General features: G+C 36.3%; 1 protein-coding gene across 1 annotated transcript in view; it reads right to left on the bottom strand.

Annotated features, from left to right (window-relative positions):
• Positions 1–3162: 3162 nt before the first annotated feature.
• The window catches only part of slc36a1 (solute carrier family 36 member 1), a 40984-nt gene continuing 21551 nt past the window's right edge, over positions 3163–22595 (bottom strand). The window contains exon 12 of the mRNA XM_058798193.1: positions 3163–6740. Within this exon, the coding sequence (XP_058654176.1) occupies positions 6472–6740 (269 nt within the window). The 3' untranslated portion in view covers positions 3163–6471. The remainder of the gene's footprint in view (positions 6741–22595) is intronic.

The raw sequence follows: 22595 nt of genomic DNA, 5'->3' as shown, positions 1-22595 counted from the left end.
CAGAAAAGTATTCTCGTAGCTTTGTAAAATGACGGTTGAACCACTGATGGCAGATGGACTATTTTGGCGATGTCTTTAATATTTTTCTGGGCCTTGACAGTGTTATTTACTACGCAGTCAATGGGACAGTCACAAACCTCCCGGTTTTCATCCAAAGTATCTTAAGATGTGGTCCGAAGACGAATGAAGCTTTTACGGGTTTGGAACGACATGGGGGTAAATGATTAATGACAAAATTTTCATTTTGGGGTGGAGTAACGCTTTAAATTTGGTTAGACATGCTTGATTGTTCCAGGTTCAATGCAAGTTAAGCTCTATCGACAACACCATTACTACAGAAAATCATTGTACATAGATCACATTTACTGTGATGTACTTACAGTGGAAATTTATGGGGTAGGGCATTTCACTGGAATATTAAATGTTACATTTTTCAAAGCTTGACAAAGCAATTTTGAAAGCCCCCATCACTAATATCATATTCATCATAAAACATAATTTTGCAAAGAAATCTGTTCAATTGATTCAAAGTTTCAAAAAGTCTTGTTTCTCCCATCATGATATGTAATAACTCAAGTTTGATAGGATATAATTGCTTAGGGTTCTCTCGAAAACCTGATTTGTCAATGACATAATATGATGATATTACTGCAGTGATCGTCTTGTTCTAAGCCGTAATAGACTTTTTTCTTAGCAGTAATTTGCTCAATAATGCAGTAATAAACTCTTAAAATCAATATTGTCCCTGTACAACGTTCTTTTTAACATTACATTTATTCATTTAGCAGATGGTTTTATCTAATGCAACATGCACATGAGGAATAAAACAAGCAATTCATTTTAAGGATTTCAGAAATCGCTCAAGCTAGACCAGGAGGGATTAAGACATAATGAAAACATAGAAGAAACTTCTTTTATTTGTTACTTATTAACTTCATCTTCAGCTGGTAGACTTCAGCTGCAACTTTCTCATGAGTGATGACACGCTTCACATATTGTCGACATCAAAAGCTGAGTCAAAACTCATAAAATTTATCTGTCTCTTGGTAGATGCCAGCCAAATTACACAGAAGCCAGTGTGACCAGGTCGTGCCATCCTCTCATCCATGAACACAAACTACACCAGGTAAAAGAAAACACGACCCAGACTATATTAAATGCAGCTTCGCTTGCTGTGAGTGTAAATATGGTTTGTGTCGACCACAATATGTTCTGTGTAGTGAATTTCTGCCTGCCGAGAGCATGAAACCATGAAATTACACAATAAACCATTTCTGTGTTGGGTCACCACTTGATGTTCAATGTAAAATCTGGGTTTGGAAGCTAAATCAGTTGATAATGTGACACCTCAAATAACACTCACTATTGTATGGAACACACACACACAAAAAAATGGGTTCTTCAGCAGTTCTTTGTGGTAGTTGAGGTGCTATTTAGCACCGCTAAGTGGTTCTTTGGCTCGTAATCATAGAGGAACCAATTTAGGTGCTATATAGCGCCTATAAAGAACCTGTAATAGTTCTTCAGCAGTTCTTTGGGGTGGTTAAGGTGCTATATAGCACCATCTTTAAAGACATAGGGTGGTTCCCCTATGATTACGAGCCAAATAACCACTTTTAGCGCTATTTAACACCATTTTTTTTTTCAGAGTGAAGAATATCAACATTTTGTCAAAAATACGAGTCCCAATTTCTACTTTTAAACGCAGAGGAATGCCAAAGTTGCTGTGTATTGTAATTGACAGCATGCCACAGATGCTGTCCGTAGACTTAACCTGTATTGAACCGGGAAGATTTCTGTATTTCTGTCTTGATACAAGTCAGATATTACTTGACCTTCATTACTTCCGGAAAAGTGCTGAACACTAGGAGTTCTTTTGTTGTTGTTTTGTAAAAACGAGCAGCTGAAGATAATAGACCATGAGCAAAACTTGACTTTAGCCCACACTGTATTTTTTCCTTATAAATAATGACAGCCTACCATAGCAATTTCCGTTTGATCTGTCCTAAGTACAAAAGACTCTTCCTGCAATCTCTCACACAGTATTGTGGATGTTTTACCATGCCAATCAAAGGCTTTGCCATGATGCAACTTCAATGAAAGAGTTGTAGATTACAAATCTACATTCTCAGCTCGTTCATTTAAGCAGACGTCATATTAGAAGAAGGGTAATAAAAGTGAAATGTATGAATAATCAAAGCTAGATTTCACACAAATTGTCTATAAGTCTGCAGAAGGCAAACTTGAAATTTGATGAAATTTCTCAATTAATTTTCCCTCACAATAAGCAATATTCTGTTGGCAGTGCTAGATAGATAACTGGCAAACTGTAATCCGTTACTGATTCCAAATGACATGACACAAACGTAATCCATTACATTGCACATTTTAAGTAATATAATCGGACTACTTTTTGATTACTTTTGACCTTGTTTTTAACTCATTTACCATGCTGATTTAAATAGGATAAATGTGCACCATATTGATATAATAATACAAAGATAAAGAAAATATATTTCATTCGCTGTTAACAACATGAAGTGCATTAGACATTACATTATATCAAGGTTTCCTAGACTGGGGCTTGTGAAGGAATTGCCGGGGATTGTGAATTTAATAAAAAGTAAATAATTAACCAAATCATAAAAAAATAAAATTTTAATTAATCATTTTCAAAAGAACAATCATAATAAAACTCTCACTAAAAAAAGATTCAATATTTTATTTGCTAGCATGACATGAACATGCAAATGTGTTACTTAATTATTCATTTCTTACCTTAAAATCTCAGGGGGTACTTAAAAGTAAATTGATTACGTGGAAGAGGTTTAGCTGACAAAAAATGTTTGAGAATCCCCATTACGAAAAGTAACCCACCAAATTGGCTAGTGATTTGACAGCCTTACCTGCATACAAACCTGCTTTGACTTTCCTTTCTGTCTTTACAAACCGGCAAACCAAGCACTACCTTTACAAAGTGTTACAAATTTCTAAAACTAATGCAACTCGAGCCACTTTTAACAGCCAGACACAACTGCCAACTGTTACAGCATCATTTCAAAATCTTTCCAAGTACCCTTGTAGCATGCATACTGTTGGTTGGAAAACACTGTCTTACAACAAAAAGACACAAGTGAGAAAAATCACACCTGGAAGAGGCAGTAACATCAAGACAGGCTATCGTTTCTTTAATTCAAACACAGAGCACATAGCAGCTCTCAAGGCCTGCTGTTTTACATGAACTAGAAAGACAATGACGCAATTCAACAGGTGGACCTTGAAACTCTAATGTTGATAATCCACAAATAAATTAACTAGTAATATGTACAAAAATGAGCAATGTGACGCTTCTCTATTTGTAGAATCTTACCTTTACATATTTAATCTATTTTAAAGTAAGATATGTCACCCTGGACCACAAAACCAGTCATAAGGGTCAATCTTTCCATTGATGTATGGTTTGTTAGGATCGGACAATATTTGGCTGAGATACAACTATTTGAAAATCTGGAATCTGAGGGAGCAAAAAAATCTAAATATTGAGAAAATCGTCTTTAAAGTTGTCCAAATGAAGTTCTTAGCAATGCATATTACTAATCAAAAATTAAGTTTTGATATATTTACAGTAGGAAATGTACTAAATATCTTCATGGAACATGGTCTTTACTTAATGTCCTAATGATTTTTGGCATAAAAGAAAAATCAATAATTTTGACCCATACAATGTATTTTTGACTATTGCTACAAATATGCCCCAGCGACTTAAGACTGGTTTTGTGCTCCAGGGTCACATATGTTCATTTTCAACAAGGTGAGCATGAATAAATGACCTACAGCATATGTACAATAACACAAAAATACATGAAGTCACAAAATCAAAACAAGTAACACTGCAATTACAAAAGCAGCAGTTGAATGCAACTTAAAAATTACCGTAAATCTTATATATATATTAAAGAAAACTCTCCAGTAAATAACTTTGGCACTGCCAACCATACAGTGCTGCTCACTAATACCGGCACCCTTGGTAAATATGAGGTGGCTGTGAAAATAAATCTGCATTGTTTATCCTTTTGATGTTTCGTCCAAAAAAATTTACAAAATTCTAACCTTACATTGAAGTAAAACAATGGAAAGTTTTCTCTAGTTCACATTAGCCAGTTATTGGCACCCAATTATTGCAACATCCTTTTCCTGAAAAAACAGCTCCGAGTTTTCTCCTATAATGCCTGATGAGGTCAGAGAACACCTGACAAGAGATCAGAGACCATTCCTTCATCCAGAATCACTCCAGACCCTCTAGATTCACAGCTCCATGTTGGTGCTTCTTCTCTTCAGTTCACTCATTTTCTACAGGGTTCAGGTCAGAGGACTGGAATGGCCAGCAGACGCTTGGTTTTGTGCTCAGTGACACATTTTTGTGTTGTTTTTGAGGTTTGTGTTTGGATTATTGTACGGTTGGAAGATCCAAATATGACCCATTATAAGATTTCTAACAGAGTCAGTCACTTATTGATTTTTTATCTGTTGGTATTTGATAGAATCCATGATGCCATGTGTCTAAACAAGATGTCCAGGACCTCCAGCAGAAATATAGGCCCACAACATTATAGATCCAGCAGTATATTTAAACATGGACATGGCGTACTTTTTATCCCTGTTTGCACCAAACCCATCTTGAGTGTTTGCTGCCAGAAAGCTCTTTTTTAGTTTCATTTGACCATAGAAGCCAGTCCCATTTGAAGTTCCAGTCGTGTCTGATAACTGAATACGCTGGAGTTAGTTTTTGGATGAGTGAGGAGAATTTTTCTTGAAACCCATTTGAACAACATGTGGTGATGCAAGGGATGTTTGAGATATATATATATATATATATATATATATATATATATATATATATATATATTTGTAGGCTTTCTGACCCCAAGATTCAACTAATCTCTACAATTCTCCAGCTGTGATCCTTGGAGAGTCTTTGGCCACTCAAACTCTCCTCCTCACCGTGCATTACGACGATATAGACACGTCCTCTTCCAGGCAGATTTTTAACATCTTTAGTTGATTGGAAATTCTTAATTATTATCCTGATGGTGGAAATGGGGATTTTCAATGCTTTAACTCTTTTCTTACAGCCACTTTCTATTTTGTGATGCTCAACAATCTTGTTCTGCACGTCAGAACTATATTCTTAGGTTTCACTCCTTGAGATGGATGATTAAGGGAATTTGGACATTTATTTCATAATGTGAGTTTCCCCCCCACTTTAAATTGTTTTACGTCAATGAACATTGAATTTTGTGAATTTTTGGAATGAAAGATTAAAAAGATAAACAATGCAGATTTATTTTCACAGCCCCCTTTGCTCATATTTACCAAAGGTGCCAATATTAGTGAGCAGCACTGTATATATATATATATATATTTATATAGCACTTTCATACAACCAAAAAACAAAAATAAAAAATTCAAGTACCTCAGTAAAAAGTGTGTTTAACACAACAGTACAAGTGTTTTAAAATTAAAGTTACTCAACATGCATACGATTAAAACACACTTCTGTTGGTCTGCCTGAACTTGAAGTGTTTTGTGTGCTGAACATCATGAGATCTGGAGTCTGTTTTAAAACAATTGTACACTGCACATCTGGAAAGAAATCTGGTTATATGTACTGAAAAAACTACAACTTGTAGATAACGCACCTGTTGAATATAAAAGACTGTTTGATGTGTGAGATGGCACAAATAAAAATAAACCAATAAAAAATTACTTAAATATATAAATCAATAAAAAAAAACAACAACAGCAGACACGGTGCAGATAAAATTGTTTAAAGACCACGGATCTGACTAATCTTTTGATTGATTGAGATTGAGAGGTACTGGGTATTGTGTAATTGTGCAAACATTCTGTACTTTGAATGGATTTTCCACATATTTACAATCAAGTCTAGGTTGAGTCTGTGTGTAATATGCAGAAGTAAATAACTCGCTTTTTGTCTTGAAACCAAGAGCCCTAAGAATACAAAAACACAGTTACAAACTGAAATTGTTGACGCCGCTTCTTTCCAATTGCAACTACTCCGAATGAGTAAACAACACGTGAGAACCTGTTAAGTCTAAATTAATGTGATAGGAATCTGTTTGTGGCACTGAAACACTGTAAACAAGCCATTAAAATGAGCAATACAGATATTATTCTGTTAATATTCACCTTAAAATTGGGATGAAAAGGCTGTTTGACCCAAAAGATTTTGTAAAAACGAGGTCAAAGTAACTTGGGAACTTGATATGAAGAGACTTTAGTGCTGCAAAAACTGAAGGACAAAAACACATAAAAAATCCATGAGCCATCTACGGACTTTCAGAAAGAAGAATCCCAAGTGAAATTTAGCAGAAATCAAAGGAGCATGTAGTAAGTAAATGATTCAGCCGGTCTGCACGGCCAACATTTAATCTGTCGCTGCGTCAGCATTCACAGCAGCTGCAGGTGAGTGCTGTTGTGTCTGCTGTTGTTCCGTGCCACAATCTCCTGGATGGAGATGTACGTTCCCGCCACAAAGCCTACAAAGCCAATGAGACTGATGGCGATGTCCTTAACCATCACCCACAGCTTCATGTCTTCATTATGGAAGGTGATGATCTGAAGCAGGGGAGGGATGATGAGGGCCAGAGCGCTGCTGCTCACGGAGCCCACCAGAGAGATGACCAGGTCAAGCTCCGGGATCAATACGGCCAGAGCACCTGCGGTGAGACAGCAGAGGAACATCACGTTAAACCGCAAGACCACTTCCGGCTGCTGCGCTCTTCAATGCTGTTTGCATTGTACCATGTTAAAGACGGTTGTAAGAGCGCATATTTTATCCCTAACATGTTTTACAGCGAGCATCCAGTGATAGTAAAGTACAGACTTTTCATAAAATGAGTCTGTGTGTTTTTCAGCTTTGTTTATAATTAAAAGTAAAATGACTTGTATATTAAGTCTTGTTTTCTGTAAAATTTATACAAATTGTTAGTTTTTGCTTAAAACAAGGGAAAAAAAGGATCTTAACCCTTGTGCATTGTTCAAATTCACTACCCTTTCGTTATGAAAACATCCACTAAATTAAACTGCTGTAAAATTGTATCAGATAAATATTTTGTTAAATTTTTTTTTTGCGTAAATCTGTTAAATCAACCTCAGTCCTGATCAAAACTACTAAATCTTTTAAAAAATCTAGGATTTTTACTCTTTAATTGTCAAGTTCATAAATGATGTCACTGATTTGGGGGAAACAAACAAACAAACACAAAATGACTTATTTTCAATATAAAAAGTGATTGTGAACTGGATATTTGTTTACCTTTTATCACAGTCTTGGACATTGATTAGTAACAACATTGGCTTTGATGCATTGTTAGTTTTTGTGCAGCATCAGATTTAAATTTTTTCTCCCTCATTTACTGTTCGTGGCTGTTTTTGCCCCATTGACTTCCATTATAACAACATTTTTTGATTGCAAAGCCATGACACCATATAATCATGCATTCTTGATTGTTGGTGGTTTTCCCTGTTGGGAAGAGGTAAAATTTGTCATTTTTACTGTTGATCACCAGGTAGCACCATTAACCCTTTAGATAGGCCTGTGCAAAAAAAAAAAAGCTTAGTTTCTGGCTTGTATATGGACTTATATGGAGTATAACAGCATATTATAGTGTGAGTGTGTGAGTGTGAGTGTGAGTGTGTGAGAGAGACCTTTGCTCACTTACCTTGATGCATCTGAGAAAATCAAAATATGCACCTCAGCTCTCAGAACTACATGGAGCAAACAAAAACTAAGTAAGTGTATTTATGCACCTGCTGCCTTTTGATGGTGAGAAGTACGAACGGCCTGTGTGAGAAATGCTTGTCTTTTCTTGATGGTAAAGCCAGTTTAAAACCTTAAAATCCTTCAGTGATACACTTTTCCATTTTTTCTGTAAAAAATCTACTCTGCATCAAATTTATGAACATAATTTATTATGAACCAAAATGCAACAACAACTTCAAATAAACTGAACAATGGTGCAAGAGTTGAGGATGGATGGAGAACTAAACAATTAAACTAACTATTTAGTGCGTATGTGTGCACGTGTGTGTGTGTGTGTGTGTGTGTGTGTGTGTGTTCAGTCTTTCCAGCAGGACTTGCAGCATATCACTTGGACATATCACTAACAGATGCAAGTGCTGACTGAAAAAAGGGAGTTGGTCTCCACGTTGGTGGAAAACCACACTTCGCCGTTTCTCCCAATCCACCCAGATCCAGGATCCTCTGAATCCTCCTCGCCTTCAGTGGAAGCTGGAGAGGATGATGAGGATGCCACAACAAAATCAGGATCTGACTCTCCTGAGTCTGTGGTGTCAGAGGGAGAAGACAATACATCCTGCAGCTCGCTGGAGGGGTCAGGCTGCATAATCATTTCTAAAACTACGGTACAAGTCAAGCCCTTTCTCATGTTGCTTGCTGCTCTTCTCACCATCAAATGACCAGCCGGATGGCATTTTGTTTAGTCTGTACTTCTCACCATCAAAAGGCAGCAGGTGCATAAATACACTTACTTTGTTTTTGTTTACTCCATGTAGTTCTGAGAACTGAGGTGCATATTTTGATTTTCTCAGATACATCAAGGTAAGTGCGCAAAGGTCTCTCTCACACTCTCTCTCACACTCACACACACACACACACACACACACACACAGAGTATAATATGTTGTTATACTCCATATAAGTCCATATACAAGCCAGAAACTAAGCTTTTTTTTTTTTGCACAGGCCTATCTAAAGGGTTAATGGTGCTACCTGGTGATCAACAGTAAAAATGACAAATTTTACCTCTTCCCAACAGGGAAAACCACCAACAATCAAGAATGCATGATTATATGGTGTCATGGCTTTGCAATCAAAAAATGTCGTTATAATGGAAGTCAATGGGGCAAAAACAGCCACGAACAGTAAATGAGGGAGAAAAAATTAAAAAACTAACAATGCATCAAAGCCAATGTTGCTACTAATCATTTACATGTCCAAGACTATGATAAAAGGTAAAAAAAAAAAAAAAAATTTTTTATATTGAAAATAAGTCATTTTGTGTGTTTTTTTCCCCAAATCAGTGACATCATTTATGAACTTGGCAATTATAGAGTAAAAATCTTGGATTTTTAAAAAACATTTAGTAGTTTTGATCAGGATTGAGGTTGATTAATAGATTTATGCAAAAAAAAAAAAAAAAAAAAAAATTGAAAAAAAATATTTATCTGATACATTTTTACAGCAGTTTAATTTAGTGGATGTTTTCATCCCGAACATAACGAAAGGCTAGTGAATTTGACGACAGTGTATTGTTGAGTTTTTGAAAAATTTCAAAATAAGATTTGTCACCAAAAATCATTCCATTTGCTGAAACACCGAGAAAGTTATGGCCACATTAAGACTCAACAGCACTCCAAAGTGGACGAAAACTTCCACAACAGTACATAAGGGTTAATTAAAAGGAAAAACAAGATAATTTTTTTGCCCCATTGGCAGATATTTTTTCTTGTTTTAAGCAAAAAAATAACAAATTTTAAAAAATAAATAAATAAATTCAGAAAACAAAACTTTAATTTTGTTTCTCAAGTAAGTGTATCTTGATTAAAGAATGTTTAGGTATTTTTTATTTATTTTTTTAAATGGAAAACAAGATACTAGATACATACTACGCAAGAAAATACTTTTTTTCTTCATGGTTATTATTGCCATTTTGGTTACAGAATATACTGTTTCTGCATTTAAATGAAAGTAAACTCTTGTAGCTTCTGTTCCTTGTAATTTTGTATTTTAATAAATTAAATCCTTATATATATATATATATATATATATATATATATAAAAAAAAAACATTTTTCATAGTGATATTTCCCCCCATTTTAAATTCTTATTATCCAATGAAAGGTTAGATTTTCATGAATTTTTTTAATAAAAGATCAAAAGGATTAACAATGCAGATTAATTTTACAGCCTTCTTTGATCATATTTACCAAGGGTGCCGATATTTTTGGCCATGACTAATATATATACACATATACATACATACACACACACAGTGTGTATAGGCCTAATAATAATTATTAAAACCATTTTGAAGCACAAATATTTAAAAACCTACTTTACGTTTTGTATTCCAAAATTAAATCCCTATGAAATGTCTCCATTCTTCCTGTTATAAAGGAAAAACACATTATTTGCTAAATTGTCACTGCGCCTCCAAAGTTCCTTAATGCGTTCCTTGAGGAAAAAAGCAAGCGCCAAGCCCTGGAGAGGGAAAATGTAAAAAGCCAGAAGCCGATCGTAATGCTGATGAGTGCATTTCATGTAGAGTAGAGGACAGTGCATGCCGTGCGCTGCTTTGGGAATGAGTTATCTTGATCTGTCACTAAGGGGATTGAAGTGGGCATGGAAAGGCACTGTTCTCCACCAAACAAGCCTCCTCTGATGTCCTCTGAACGTTCCTCTGTTTTTCAAACTGTGCACGGCGGGAATACACCGCAGCTTTTAAATCTTCAAACGTTCACATGGCAAATTCCTGTCTGTCACACATGAACACACACCCACTCCTGTCACTTATTATTATTTTGTAGGGGTTGTCGGCTGTTCACTTTCTTCTCATTTGACACAAGTCTTTTTGAACCAGGATATCTGGTAAATCGACACTGAAAAGCTGATCTTTTGAACGCCTTGCCACAACCCACTCTCTCTTGAAGACTTTGGCGAGGGAAACCAAACCGAACCGGACGGCCTTCTTTGTAATATGTTGTTTTGAAAGGCCAAATTTGAAGCCCAAAGAGGGATGAGATGTAGGTCACTTTGAAGATTTGAGCAGCAAACACCAAGCAGATTACAAAGCAGACACAGGTGACAGATTCCCCTCGGGGACCGAGAGCAGAACAAGGCTTTAAAAGCTATTGCAAAGTAAATTCACATTAAGGACATGTGCTGGATCAATTGATGGATCCTCCAAGCACGACTCTCTTCCAGCAAACTAAACCGTACAGGCGTCTATGAGTCCTCGGCCGGTGACTCATTTGTTCCTTACTGTGATAATGGAGAACACGAATTTGCAGAATGATTAGACACATTACAGAAAGATTACTGTATGGGTCAAATGACATGCAAATTGTTTTATACAGATCTATTAATTTATTAAAAAACACTTTAAAAATACACTTCATACATACATGCTTACAATGAATTAAATAAACCTCTTCTATTATAAGCATGTTTTTAATTTCTGAATTATCATTAAGAGAATAAAGTCAAAGATTTCAGAGTGATTTACCTGTCCCCATATCATAAAGAAATCATAATGATGAAATCTTGAAAAGAAAAATTGCTTAAATAGTTTGGCATAATCTTTTATAATTATTTACTTGACACAATACTGCGTATTAATATTTGAAAAACATGCAAAAAAAAAAAAAAAAAGTCACCAACTTGCAAGAAAAAATTAATTAAAAAACAAACAGGAAATGACATCATGACTGTGTGTCAAGGTCAAAAAGTGTCTTATAAAATATTATAAAGCCAGGTTAGTTCAAGTTGTAAAGAATAAAAACAATATATTTAATATTTATTTTTAATTGATGGTTACACTACATGACATTTTGCTAACACTTTACAATCAGTTTTAATTTGTTAACATTAAATGAACTATATTAGTTAACATGAACAATATTTATAGCATTTATTAATGTTAGTTAATATTAAATTCAAAACTTACTAATACATTATTAAAAGTTGTATTCGTTAACAATTTGTTTACATGAACATTTTTATTAACCAACATTAACAAAGATTAATGCTGTAAAACAATTGTACATTGTTGCTTCATGTTAGTTAATGCATTAATTAATGTTAACAAATGAGACCTTGTTGTAAAGTGTTACAGACATTTTTTGAGTAATTCATTAGAAAACTTATTGAAAATGGTACAAAAGTTTTCAAAACCATATGAAACCATCATAAATATAAAAAATACATTTCTAACAACTAATTTAATTTAAAAATTAAGTTAAATTGTTTTTTTTTTATCGTGGACTCTCAAATGTGTCATTTATCAAAGCCAATCGGCTTTAGTAATATTGAGAAAATATATCTGAAGAGGTTTGCGTTCCTCTGACATCTTGTCTATATTAGTTAGCAGTTGTCATCGTTCGGTCAGAAAGATTTCACAGAGCATGCTTTAGACAACAGCTGGAGCTCTACCATCCTCATGTCTCTGCTCAGTGTTTAGTAATTCATGTCCTTTCCCAAATTTCAGAGATCAAGGCCAGAGCTGTATCACAGACAGCTGCCATCTGTTTCTCTGTACTCAACCAGCCACGTCCACAGCCCTGTAACACTGGCTTCACATCCTAAACAAACCGTCCTTTACGAAATACACTGACGTTCAAAAGTTTGGGGTCAATATGATTTTAATGTTTTTTAAAAAGAGCATAAGTCTCTTATGCTCATCAAGGCTGCATTTATTTGATCAAAAATACAGGGGGAAAAAAAAGAAGGTAATATTGTGATCATGATAATACTATTGCAATGTATACTTTAAATTGCTTTAAACTTTGAAATATAATTTATTCCTGTGATTTTTCAGCATTATTACTCCAGTCTTCAGTGTCACATGATCCTTCAGAAATCCTTCTAATATACTGATTTATTATCAATGTTGGAAAAAGTTTTGCCTCTTAATACCATTTTGTAAACTGTAATATTTTTTCAGGATTCTTTGATGAATAAAAAGTAAAAAAAGTACAGCATTTATTCAAAATGGAAATCTTTTGTAACAATATAACTACCATTTAAAAAGATTGGGGTTAGTACATTTTTTTCCCCCTTTTTTTTTTTTTGAAAGAAATTACTACTTTTATTCAGCAAGGAATCAAGGATGTTAAATTGATAAAACATGATAATAAAGACTTTGTTGTTTCTTTTCTAATGTTAGAATATATTTCTATTTTGAATAAATGCTGTTCTTTTTTAACTTTTTATTCATCAAAGAATCCTGAAAAAAAGCATCACAGGTTCCAAAAAAATATTAAGCAACAAAAAATATATTTTATATTTTACAACATACAACATTTTGAAACAAAAAATAAATAAATGTGGGCATGGCTCAAACATCTATTAACAAACATACATGTTTATTTTAGCACTTCCGTCAGTAAACACGGCAACACGCAGCCTGCAAAACACTAGGCGATCAAAGAAATAATACAGTTAAATAAGAAAGTAGCCTAAATAATTCGTAACAACTTCAATCACATGCTGGAAAATCTGCGTTGGCCTGATAACAATTAGAATGTAAACACTAATGCTTACCTCGGCTTTTATATAATGTAAGATTTAAAATTCTCTGACAGAAAAACAAACATGTTGATATTGTCTGGTTTAAGGGAGGACCTCATTGATGTTCTGATGTTTCCAGCCGCACTGAACACGCGTTCAGATGGTGTGCTTGTTGCGCAAATGCATTTTAAGCAACCGTGGCCAGGTATCTTGCCTCATTATTCCACCACTAAGCAAATCTTCGCTGGCCTCCTCTTGCAAATAGCACCTGGAAACGGCTTGAGATATGAAGTGCTCGCCCATTTAACACTTAAAGCGCCGCACCGCAACAGCTAAAGTCTGTCTACACTTGACACGACAAAGCGAGCGTTAAAAATCATTTGAACTTTGTGTCAGCACATCATAAAACGAGGCAGTCGTGCAGTACCGCCATCCAGTGTAGACCGCATCACTGATTATAATGTATTGTATTCTATTGACTATTGTATTTTGTTGTGCCGTGCCGTGCCATGCAACGCCTCTCGCATACGGTGTAGACGCGGTGTAAAGGAAATGCCATGGCGTTTGAGGTAATTTGTGAATTACAGTCTAAATAAAGCAATTTACAGCTAAATGGTATATGCTATAAATACCGAATTCTATTGCAACTGTTACTGTTATTGCACTTATATCCAAAACTTTGTATTTTATGCTTGTTATAGTGTGTGACGTCACACGCATTACCGCGGTTCTTATGGCTACCGTCACAGCCCTAAAAAACGGTTTCCATTATTGATAACAAACTGTCATATCAGAATGATTTCTGAAAGATCAAGCGACACTGAATTTTTCTGATCACGTAAATATTTTGATCAAATAAATTCAGCGTTAATGAGCATAAGAGTTCTTAAAAAAAACAAACAAAAAAAAAAAAATTTTTTTAAATTTTTTTTTTTTTTATAAATTTTTTTTTACTGATATTAGTGTAGAGAAAGCTGATATTTGATCAGACAGGCCTGTCCCTCTCGCTCATTAACTGGACGTCAAGCACATCCCCAGGTCTGAGCGACTCACCTCTGGCTCACCTTAACATGTCACTGAAGACCCGTCTGCAGTCAGCACATTTCTCCTCTTGGAAAGGAAAACGGCTATGCCTTGCCAATTGAAGGACTTCTAGATTAATGAGGTCTGCCACTTTATTTAAGCTATTTTTATAAAGGCAGTTCTCGCACAGCAAGCATTTGATTTGCACGCACAGCAACTTTGACAACTGTGCTTTGAGGCAAACTGATTTATGTATAGAAGAATACGAGAGAAGCCCACTTTCAGACCTTTAGAGAAACTCAAAAAGTGTCAAGCGAAAAAGGTGTCAAACTACAGAGGATATAAGAGCTGTTGGCAAAGGACATCATTTCCCATTAATCATATTTAACCCCAGAGCACGGTTTTATCGGCTCAGCACAGTATGAAATTCATTATAAGATCCAGCGCATATCAAGCACATTTGCTATACGGTTTAAAATGGCATAAGACGACGAGATTTTTCTCTTGCCAAGTAAAAAAGTGAATGCCCATGTGTAACCCGCCATAATGCTGCACTCAATGCAAGTCTATTTCTTCTGTTTTAGAAGTCGAGTTGCTTGTAAAATGAATAGCACACTTTTCCACAGCCTACTACATAATATTAGGTGACTAAAATAGCATAATTTATATTTAAATATTATTTGTTCATTTAAATGGACTTAAACACATTATAAATGTCTAATTTTGTGCAGCTTTGCCTTTATTTAATGTAAAATATCTCTAGCTGACGCATTAGTTAAAAACAGAATGGATTCACTTCATCATTATCGAAAATATTAATACTTCAGGATGTCTCCACCTAGCCAAACGTTTCCTTTATACTCATGACCACATTTAGAGGAGGCGATAAACAAGCAACAGCCTGTCTGGAGATTATTAGCCTTGGTGGTAACATTACGAGATCCTTGGCTTTTTGTTGCAATTACAATGCAAAGAACACTACAGGAGCAGGAACGAGCTTAAAGCAGTCTCAAGGCAACAATATTCAAGGATATATAAATGTTACATATCCTTAGTCTCTTAATTACCAAACGCAGTGAACCTCAGGGACGCATTTCACAGTTGTAAACACAGAAGACATACAGGCATATCTGCACTTCCCAGCACTCAGAGACGGCAGCAGACCAAAGTCAGCTCTGGGTCAGAGCGAGGGAGTCCACATTAAGCGTTTCGCATTTAACAACACTTCTTTTTAGAATATTCCCGGCTCTGATTAGCAGAACATTGGTTCGTTGAAGTTGGAAAATGGCCAGGCTAATTTGTTTATTTCAAGCTTTGAAAGTTTCGGCGTATTCGGACCACACAAGTGAGATAATTTAATAACAATCCAATTTACATTGCTGCACAGGGCAAATCCCCTTCTGCCATGTGAAGATTTCTAGAGGCGGACTGTGACAAAACTACAGAGGGGAGCGCAGACGCTGCGACAAATTACCCATTATTCCCTTGTGAACAATTCTTGACTGTCAGACAATGACTTTTTGAAATATAAATAGAGGCTCATCATGGGTTCATTGTCAGGAGACCGATGCAGCGGCCTGTGTTTGAGCAGTAATGAATGTTTGTATCTTGAAACGCACTACGAATCTCCATGGACAAAATATCCTAAAAAATTCAACTATTTATAAATATCTGTTGTCTGAAGATCACAAACAGTAGGCAGCTATTGTTGGACGCAACACAGGCCTGCATCTGTTTAATGAAAGTTTGATGCTGGCGATGTGATCGAAGCGTCCGGGTGACTCGCTGCTTACACGTCACATCAGATGTCAGAATAACGTTTTAACATGTGCTCCTCAAAAACGTGAGCCAGCATTTATACAAATCGTGTTGTTCTATATTACGTGTCAAAAGCAAATAAACCGTCGCATATTACGTTATTACAGACTGGCTGCACAAAAAGATCATTCTAGTGCGAGGAAAATGTATGTCAAGGCCTTTGCCCATTCTTGCAAAAATAAATAGAGAAATAAACATGCATATTGCCAGTAACAAGTCCATTGAGATGTTCCCAATGAATCCTTTCAGTCCATTAAGAAGGCCTGTTGTCAGTGGCCATTATACAAAATTAATAAGCTCATCTCAGACATATCAGTCACAGAGCAGCTATTTATTTCTCAGCAGCATTTCAAAATGAGCAACTATTAAACTGTCAGAAGCACATGGAATATGTTGTTTAGGATAAAAGAGCCTTCAAAAGGTGGGATGAAACACAACATAACGCCTCATTACAAAGTCTAGGACAGTTAGTGTCATGAACACTGTGGCATTAGCCTTGAAAAATAGTGTGTTTCAGCCTCTCCTATGGCACTATGGTCAGAACGAGAAGAGATAATGAAGCTGAGACTATAATGTCATTATAAATTAAAATAGGAGTTGTATCTTAGCTCTAAAAATCCTCCAGGAACACAATGACAGGTCTGCATGTACCATCTCATCAATGCATATGTGAAAATGAGGTTGAAAATCTATAATTAGTAAATCTGAGTATTCATCATCACGCTCAAAATGAGCATCACACACTCAGCAGCCAGCATTTGTGAGGACTAAAACTGATGCTCATGCCTGTCTTAAATTGCAATGTAAGAATCTTCCGGTTCTTATCTTTTTAAGACATTTTGCTATTTTTGAGGAGGTAAGGTTAGTAGAAAAAGAACACTTCTGAATGATGGGGAAAAGAGGGTGAAGGACTTAGGGGATGAAACCGACTGGACTCAAGCATGAGAATCCAGGCTCAACTTGCTGGAACACATGCAATAACTGCTACGTCATAGCTCTCAATTAATTGATGATTATTGAATATTATTATTATTGATTATTATCATCATCATCATCATCATCATCAATGTGGAGTGGAGAAGGGGTAGGATTAAATAAGATGCTACTTCCTACTCCTTTTCAGACATGTATATGTTGTTAAAATGGTTTTGTATTGTTTCACAGTTTTTATTGTATTTATTTTACATGATTGAAATAAAAGTCTTAAAGTCAAAGTCAAAAGCAGGGGTTTACACCACAGACTTGGCAGTAAGCAACCCCCCAGCAATAACATAGCCAGTTTTATTAATTTATTTATTTTGCATGTTGCTAATTCATATTGTAAAGTAGATTTAGTATTCTCACAGTTTAATCTGAGTTACTGCTACTTTAACAAACAGTGAAAAAGCCTTGACTCGAGACGCTGTGTGGTCTTATGGTTCACTCGTCCAACAAGAGCACTGCAGATAAATCCTCAGAGCTACTGAAATCAAGCTACAAGTCCAATATTTTCAGATTGGATTTAAACTGAATTTATAAACTCACATGTCCTAGTCCCAACATTCCCAAATCAGAAGCCCTGTGATTCCCTGCCTTCGGCTCAAGACACGGGGATCCATGACCCCTTTAGTTAATTAACATTCCACCTTTTCCAATTGCTTCAAGGCTCTCTAAAAATACTTGATTCCGACTGGACAGTTGCCGTATTCTATGGGCAAATGAATCATTTTCCCAGGAAATGGATGCCTAGTATAGCTGTGCTAGTTTCATGTCTTTCATGTCACCCCAGGATATCCTTCTCACATGATTAAAAAAAACCCACACAACAGATTTATCATGTACATTATTTATTTGGTAACACTTTAGTTTAGGGTACAATTCTCACTATTAACTAGTTGTTCATTAGCATGCGTATTACTAGCATATTGGCTGTAATATTAGTACTTATAAAACACATATCAATGCCTTATTTTTTTAGATCCCTTAATCATTAACTTAACAATTACCTTGCTAACTATTAAGAAACAGCAAATTAAGAGTTTGACACAAAAGCCATAGTAATATTTAGTTAATAGTGAGAATTAGTCCCTAAACTGACCATTCACTCATCTGCCATAAGGCTCTCAAACTAAAACTTAAATTACGATATGGCTTAGTATAATTATCCAACGGCAAAGGCTGCAATTTAATTAAACAAATATTTGTGCTGCGTGTTTCAGAGTGGCACGACTGTGTTCTTACACCAGAGTAGCTCATTATCCACGTGTGTTTGCAGTGCCTCAGTTCGCAATAAATGCTGCTTCATACGAGTTTGTGTTGTTTTAACACGCATCTGGGAATGCAACATGCGCCAACCACCTTCACATCCTTGCAATGAGAACAGCTTAATATCAACAAAAGACAAACTTTATTGGCTCCCAGCAGTTTTAACGCAAAATAAAAGTTTGATGGTTTAATGTCTGAAAATTAAGACCACCATAAATATTAGTATTGTGATTTTATAGTATAGTACAACAGTAATATTTCTTATTTAGCTTAGTAATTGATATATTTGGTAAGACTTTAGTATAGGGACCAATTCTCACTTTTAAAGGGTTACTCCACCCCAAAATGAAAATTGTGTCATTAATCGCTTACCCCCATGTTGTTCCAAACCTGTAAAAGCTTCATTCGCCTTCGGACCACAGTTTAAGATATTTTGGATGAATGGATTGTGGGATTTGGAGGTTTGTGACCGTCCCATTGACTGGCAAGTAAATAACACTGTCAAGGCCCAGAAAAGGATGAAAGACATCGTCAAAATAGTCCATCTGCCAACAGTGGTTCAACCGTAATTTTACGAAGCTACAAGAATACTTAAATAAACGTAGAAAACAGCGTATCTGTGTGGTGCGGCTGACACAGAACTGCATACGCTGTTTGCGTTCAGCAGATACTCTCCAAAATGACGCTACACTGACTCGGAGGAGACAAATTGTTGAATAAAGTCGTTATTTTTGTTTTCTTTGTGTAAAAGTATTCTCGTCGCTTCGTAAAATTACGTTTGAACCACTGATGGCAGATGGACTATTTTGATACTTTTCATACTTTTCTGGGCCTTTACAGTGTTGATTCTTTGGCAGTCAATGGGACAGTCACAAGCTTCCCGGTTTCTTAACCAAAATATCTTAAATTGTGGTCTGAAGACGAACAAAGCTTTTATGGGTTTGGAACGACATGGGGGTAAGTGATTAATGACAATTTTCATTTTGGGGTGGAGTAACCCTTTAACTAGTTGCTTTTTAGCATGCCTATTAATAACACATTTGCTGTTTATTAGTACTGATAAAGCACATATTCTGCATGAACATATTCTACATCCCTAATCCTACCCAATACCTAAACTTAACAACTACCTTACTAACTATTAACAAGCAGCAAAACTGGGTGTTTATTGAGGCAAAAGTTGTAGTTAATGGTTTGTTAATAGCAAGAATTGGACCTTAAAATAAAGTGTGACCATATTTAATAATAAAAATAATCAATCACTATTCTTACTCTTAAATTAGATTCCCCTCCCCCCCAAATCGTGTAGCCACGATAATAACCATCTGACTGTACATTATCCCTCACTTACCAGGTGAAAAATGATAAGTACAAATATATACAGTAAAAGGTCAGATGTAAGGAACGATAAGTGTGTCTCTATAAATGATTAAAGGTCAGATCGTCATGTGAGCGGAGAGCGAGGCATCACGCGAGTCCATAAAAAAAAAAAATTAAATAAAAATAGTAGTTCTGAAGACCTTCACTCTTTACTGGATGGCATTTTCAGAGACCTTTGGAGCCGCATGGTTCAGGTGTCTCCTTTTGTTTCAGCAGGACTGAAGCAAGCAGGTTTGGAGCCTCCCTGGGGCTGCGGGAGGTCAATTTCAGCAGCTCCTGAGGTAAAGCAGAGGAACACTGCGCAGTCAGAATGCCCTGGTGCTCATGTGTCAGCGTGCTGTCAGCGGTAGCGCTGCACTCCCAGAAAAAGTACAGGACCAGAGGGGGCTCACGCACTGTCCATTCCACTTTCCATTAGGAGCACACACGGGCACGCTCGCACCCTTGGAAACACAGTAATCCTGCTCTCGTTTTTGATGTGCTCTCCTGTGAAGCTGATTTTGAGAGCAGGCACTCCTCTGTGAGAATAGAGGCTTTATAGGAAGTACAAATGCGCTCATTTCTCCTTTCTACGTGTCACGAACCCAATTCATTCCTATATGGCTTTCTTCAAGAGAAATTCTGTATTGAACCATCAGGGAGCAAAGCAAACAGAGGAACTTTCTGCACTTAATTCATCCAAATACGATTCCGGTAGAGGGGATTCTTAAACAAATGAAAGACAGACAGCTTCCTCGCCTCAAATCAAAGCAAGACACAATACTGTGACACTTACAGAATTAAACAACTCAGAACGCTAAGCTCTAACCGTAATCCAACAACGCTGTTTGAATGCACAATGCCTTTAAACAGCATTAAAGACAGAAAGGATTCCGAACTCCGAAGAGCTGTTTTGCTGTGAATTAGTCATCATCTAGCATTGCATGATTTGTACGGGATGCTTTTTTCTGAGTATTGCAGATGGCATATGTATGAGGAGGAAATGTATGTCACAGTATGAACGGCGAATGAATTTTAACAGAGTAACTTGTATGTGCCCGCCACATGCATACCAAGTGCTTGTAAGAACCAGACAGTAACGATAATGCCACATCTCAAGTTGCTTGCTGACATATACAATAAGTATTTGTTGACAAAACGTTTAGGGAACTTGTTTTTTGTAGGTTTATAGCATGTGACACACCAATTACATGCTGACAATGCCATAATAGCTTTACAACAAAAAAAAAAACGGCAAACGGAAACACTAAGACATGGTTTTGTCTGCAGTTATAGATGCTCAACTATGCATGTCCATGATCCATTTTTTATTATTCATCTATTATTTTTACGGTCCATTTCACTAGCACACTTGGTTGCCGCAGGACAATACCTCTTAAATTTCTGTGTTATTTTAAACATCGGATATTAAACTTTATGAAAGAGTTCTTGGAATTTAACTTTCTGTTTTGCCTTCGGCATATCTGCGGTTTTCAACCCACAACACTTTCTGCTCATCCCCTCCCAAACACAGTGAAACAAACTGTGACATGCATGTTTTGATAATCACATGCTAAAATGAATCAGATAATATATATTGGCGAGCAAGTGATGTAACGCTACATTTCTCCAAATCTGTTCTGATGAAGAAACAAACTCATCTAAATCTAGGGGTGAGTAGAGTGAGTGGAGTGAACTATTCTACTATTATGAGTTGCTGCTCATGTAGAGCATTTCATTTCATTTATGAGGTTGTTTCAGTGAGGATGCTGGCAGCAGGACAGCACACCTGTAGCTCAATAGTTTTTGTAACAGTGTTATGCACACTTCATAATAGCTTGGTTGCATGATCTGACGTCTACACACTGCGCTCTTTTCTTCGACCTCAATAAAGGAGAAACATAAGGCTGACAACAGATGAACAGGACAACAACAACTTTCATAAGACCTCATTAATCTGAAAGCAAACAACATGAAAAACACTTTACACAACCAGGTCAGTGATGATCATGAGCCAAAGGACAAGGTAAACTAGGGATTTTAAGATCCTTTCAGGCCAAATGCAACATTAACCTAATGTTCTCAACACATTCTTGTTGCCTTAAATATAGCAGGAGCTCATTTCTTAGTGACTTTGAGAGGACAGATGATGTCTTATCTTTACGATACACATGTCTGTCTGTTTTTGTAGAGTGACTGATGTTCTTAAAAGGTTTCGTGGTTTCAAGAAGCACCACTTAACTGCTGCATGTTTTATAACAGCAGTCGGATCAAGTATCCTTCAGTTGAGACACTGGCGAACACAAATGGAGCACATCGTGGCTGTGGTCTCTTCTCAGTCTGATAGCTTTAAACTGGATTGACTTCTTAGCAGTGACGTGACGAACATGCACTGCTTTTTTGTGCATCTCCTGCTGTGCATTTCCACGGCCTTTAGGGTTCATCTAAGTACTGTATACAGCTGGGGTGATGGAGGAGTGTGGAGGGATGCTCGGATGTATTTGCTCATTCATCTGGAGAGATACAACTACACAGTCCTGCTGACACACCAATTACAGCACAGAGGATCCCTGGCTAGCCTCAACATCAAAAAACCTTGAGAAGCTCTCATTAGTTTCGGAAGTGAACAAGTTGATCAACAGTTTCAATCTTTTGGACAAAGGCCATTTGAGGAAAAGGAAGTGTAAGTTACTTAAGTTTTCTTTGGTCTTTTTCACTGGGCATTACAGGACATATGAGCCGGATCATTCAATAAACGATCATCTAACATGAAAGTTCAAGCAATGTCACACCTGCGGCCATTTCTGTTAAGTAGTAG

Source organism: Onychostoma macrolepis, chromosome 14 (assembly GCF_012432095.1).
Source record: "Onychostoma macrolepis isolate SWU-2019 chromosome 14, ASM1243209v1, whole genome shotgun sequence".
NCBI classification, from domain to species: domain Eukaryota; kingdom Metazoa; phylum Chordata; class Actinopteri; order Cypriniformes; family Cyprinidae; genus Onychostoma; species Onychostoma macrolepis.
Note: the sequence above shows the minus strand (reverse complement) of the source record. Positions and strands in the feature narration are given on the sequence as shown.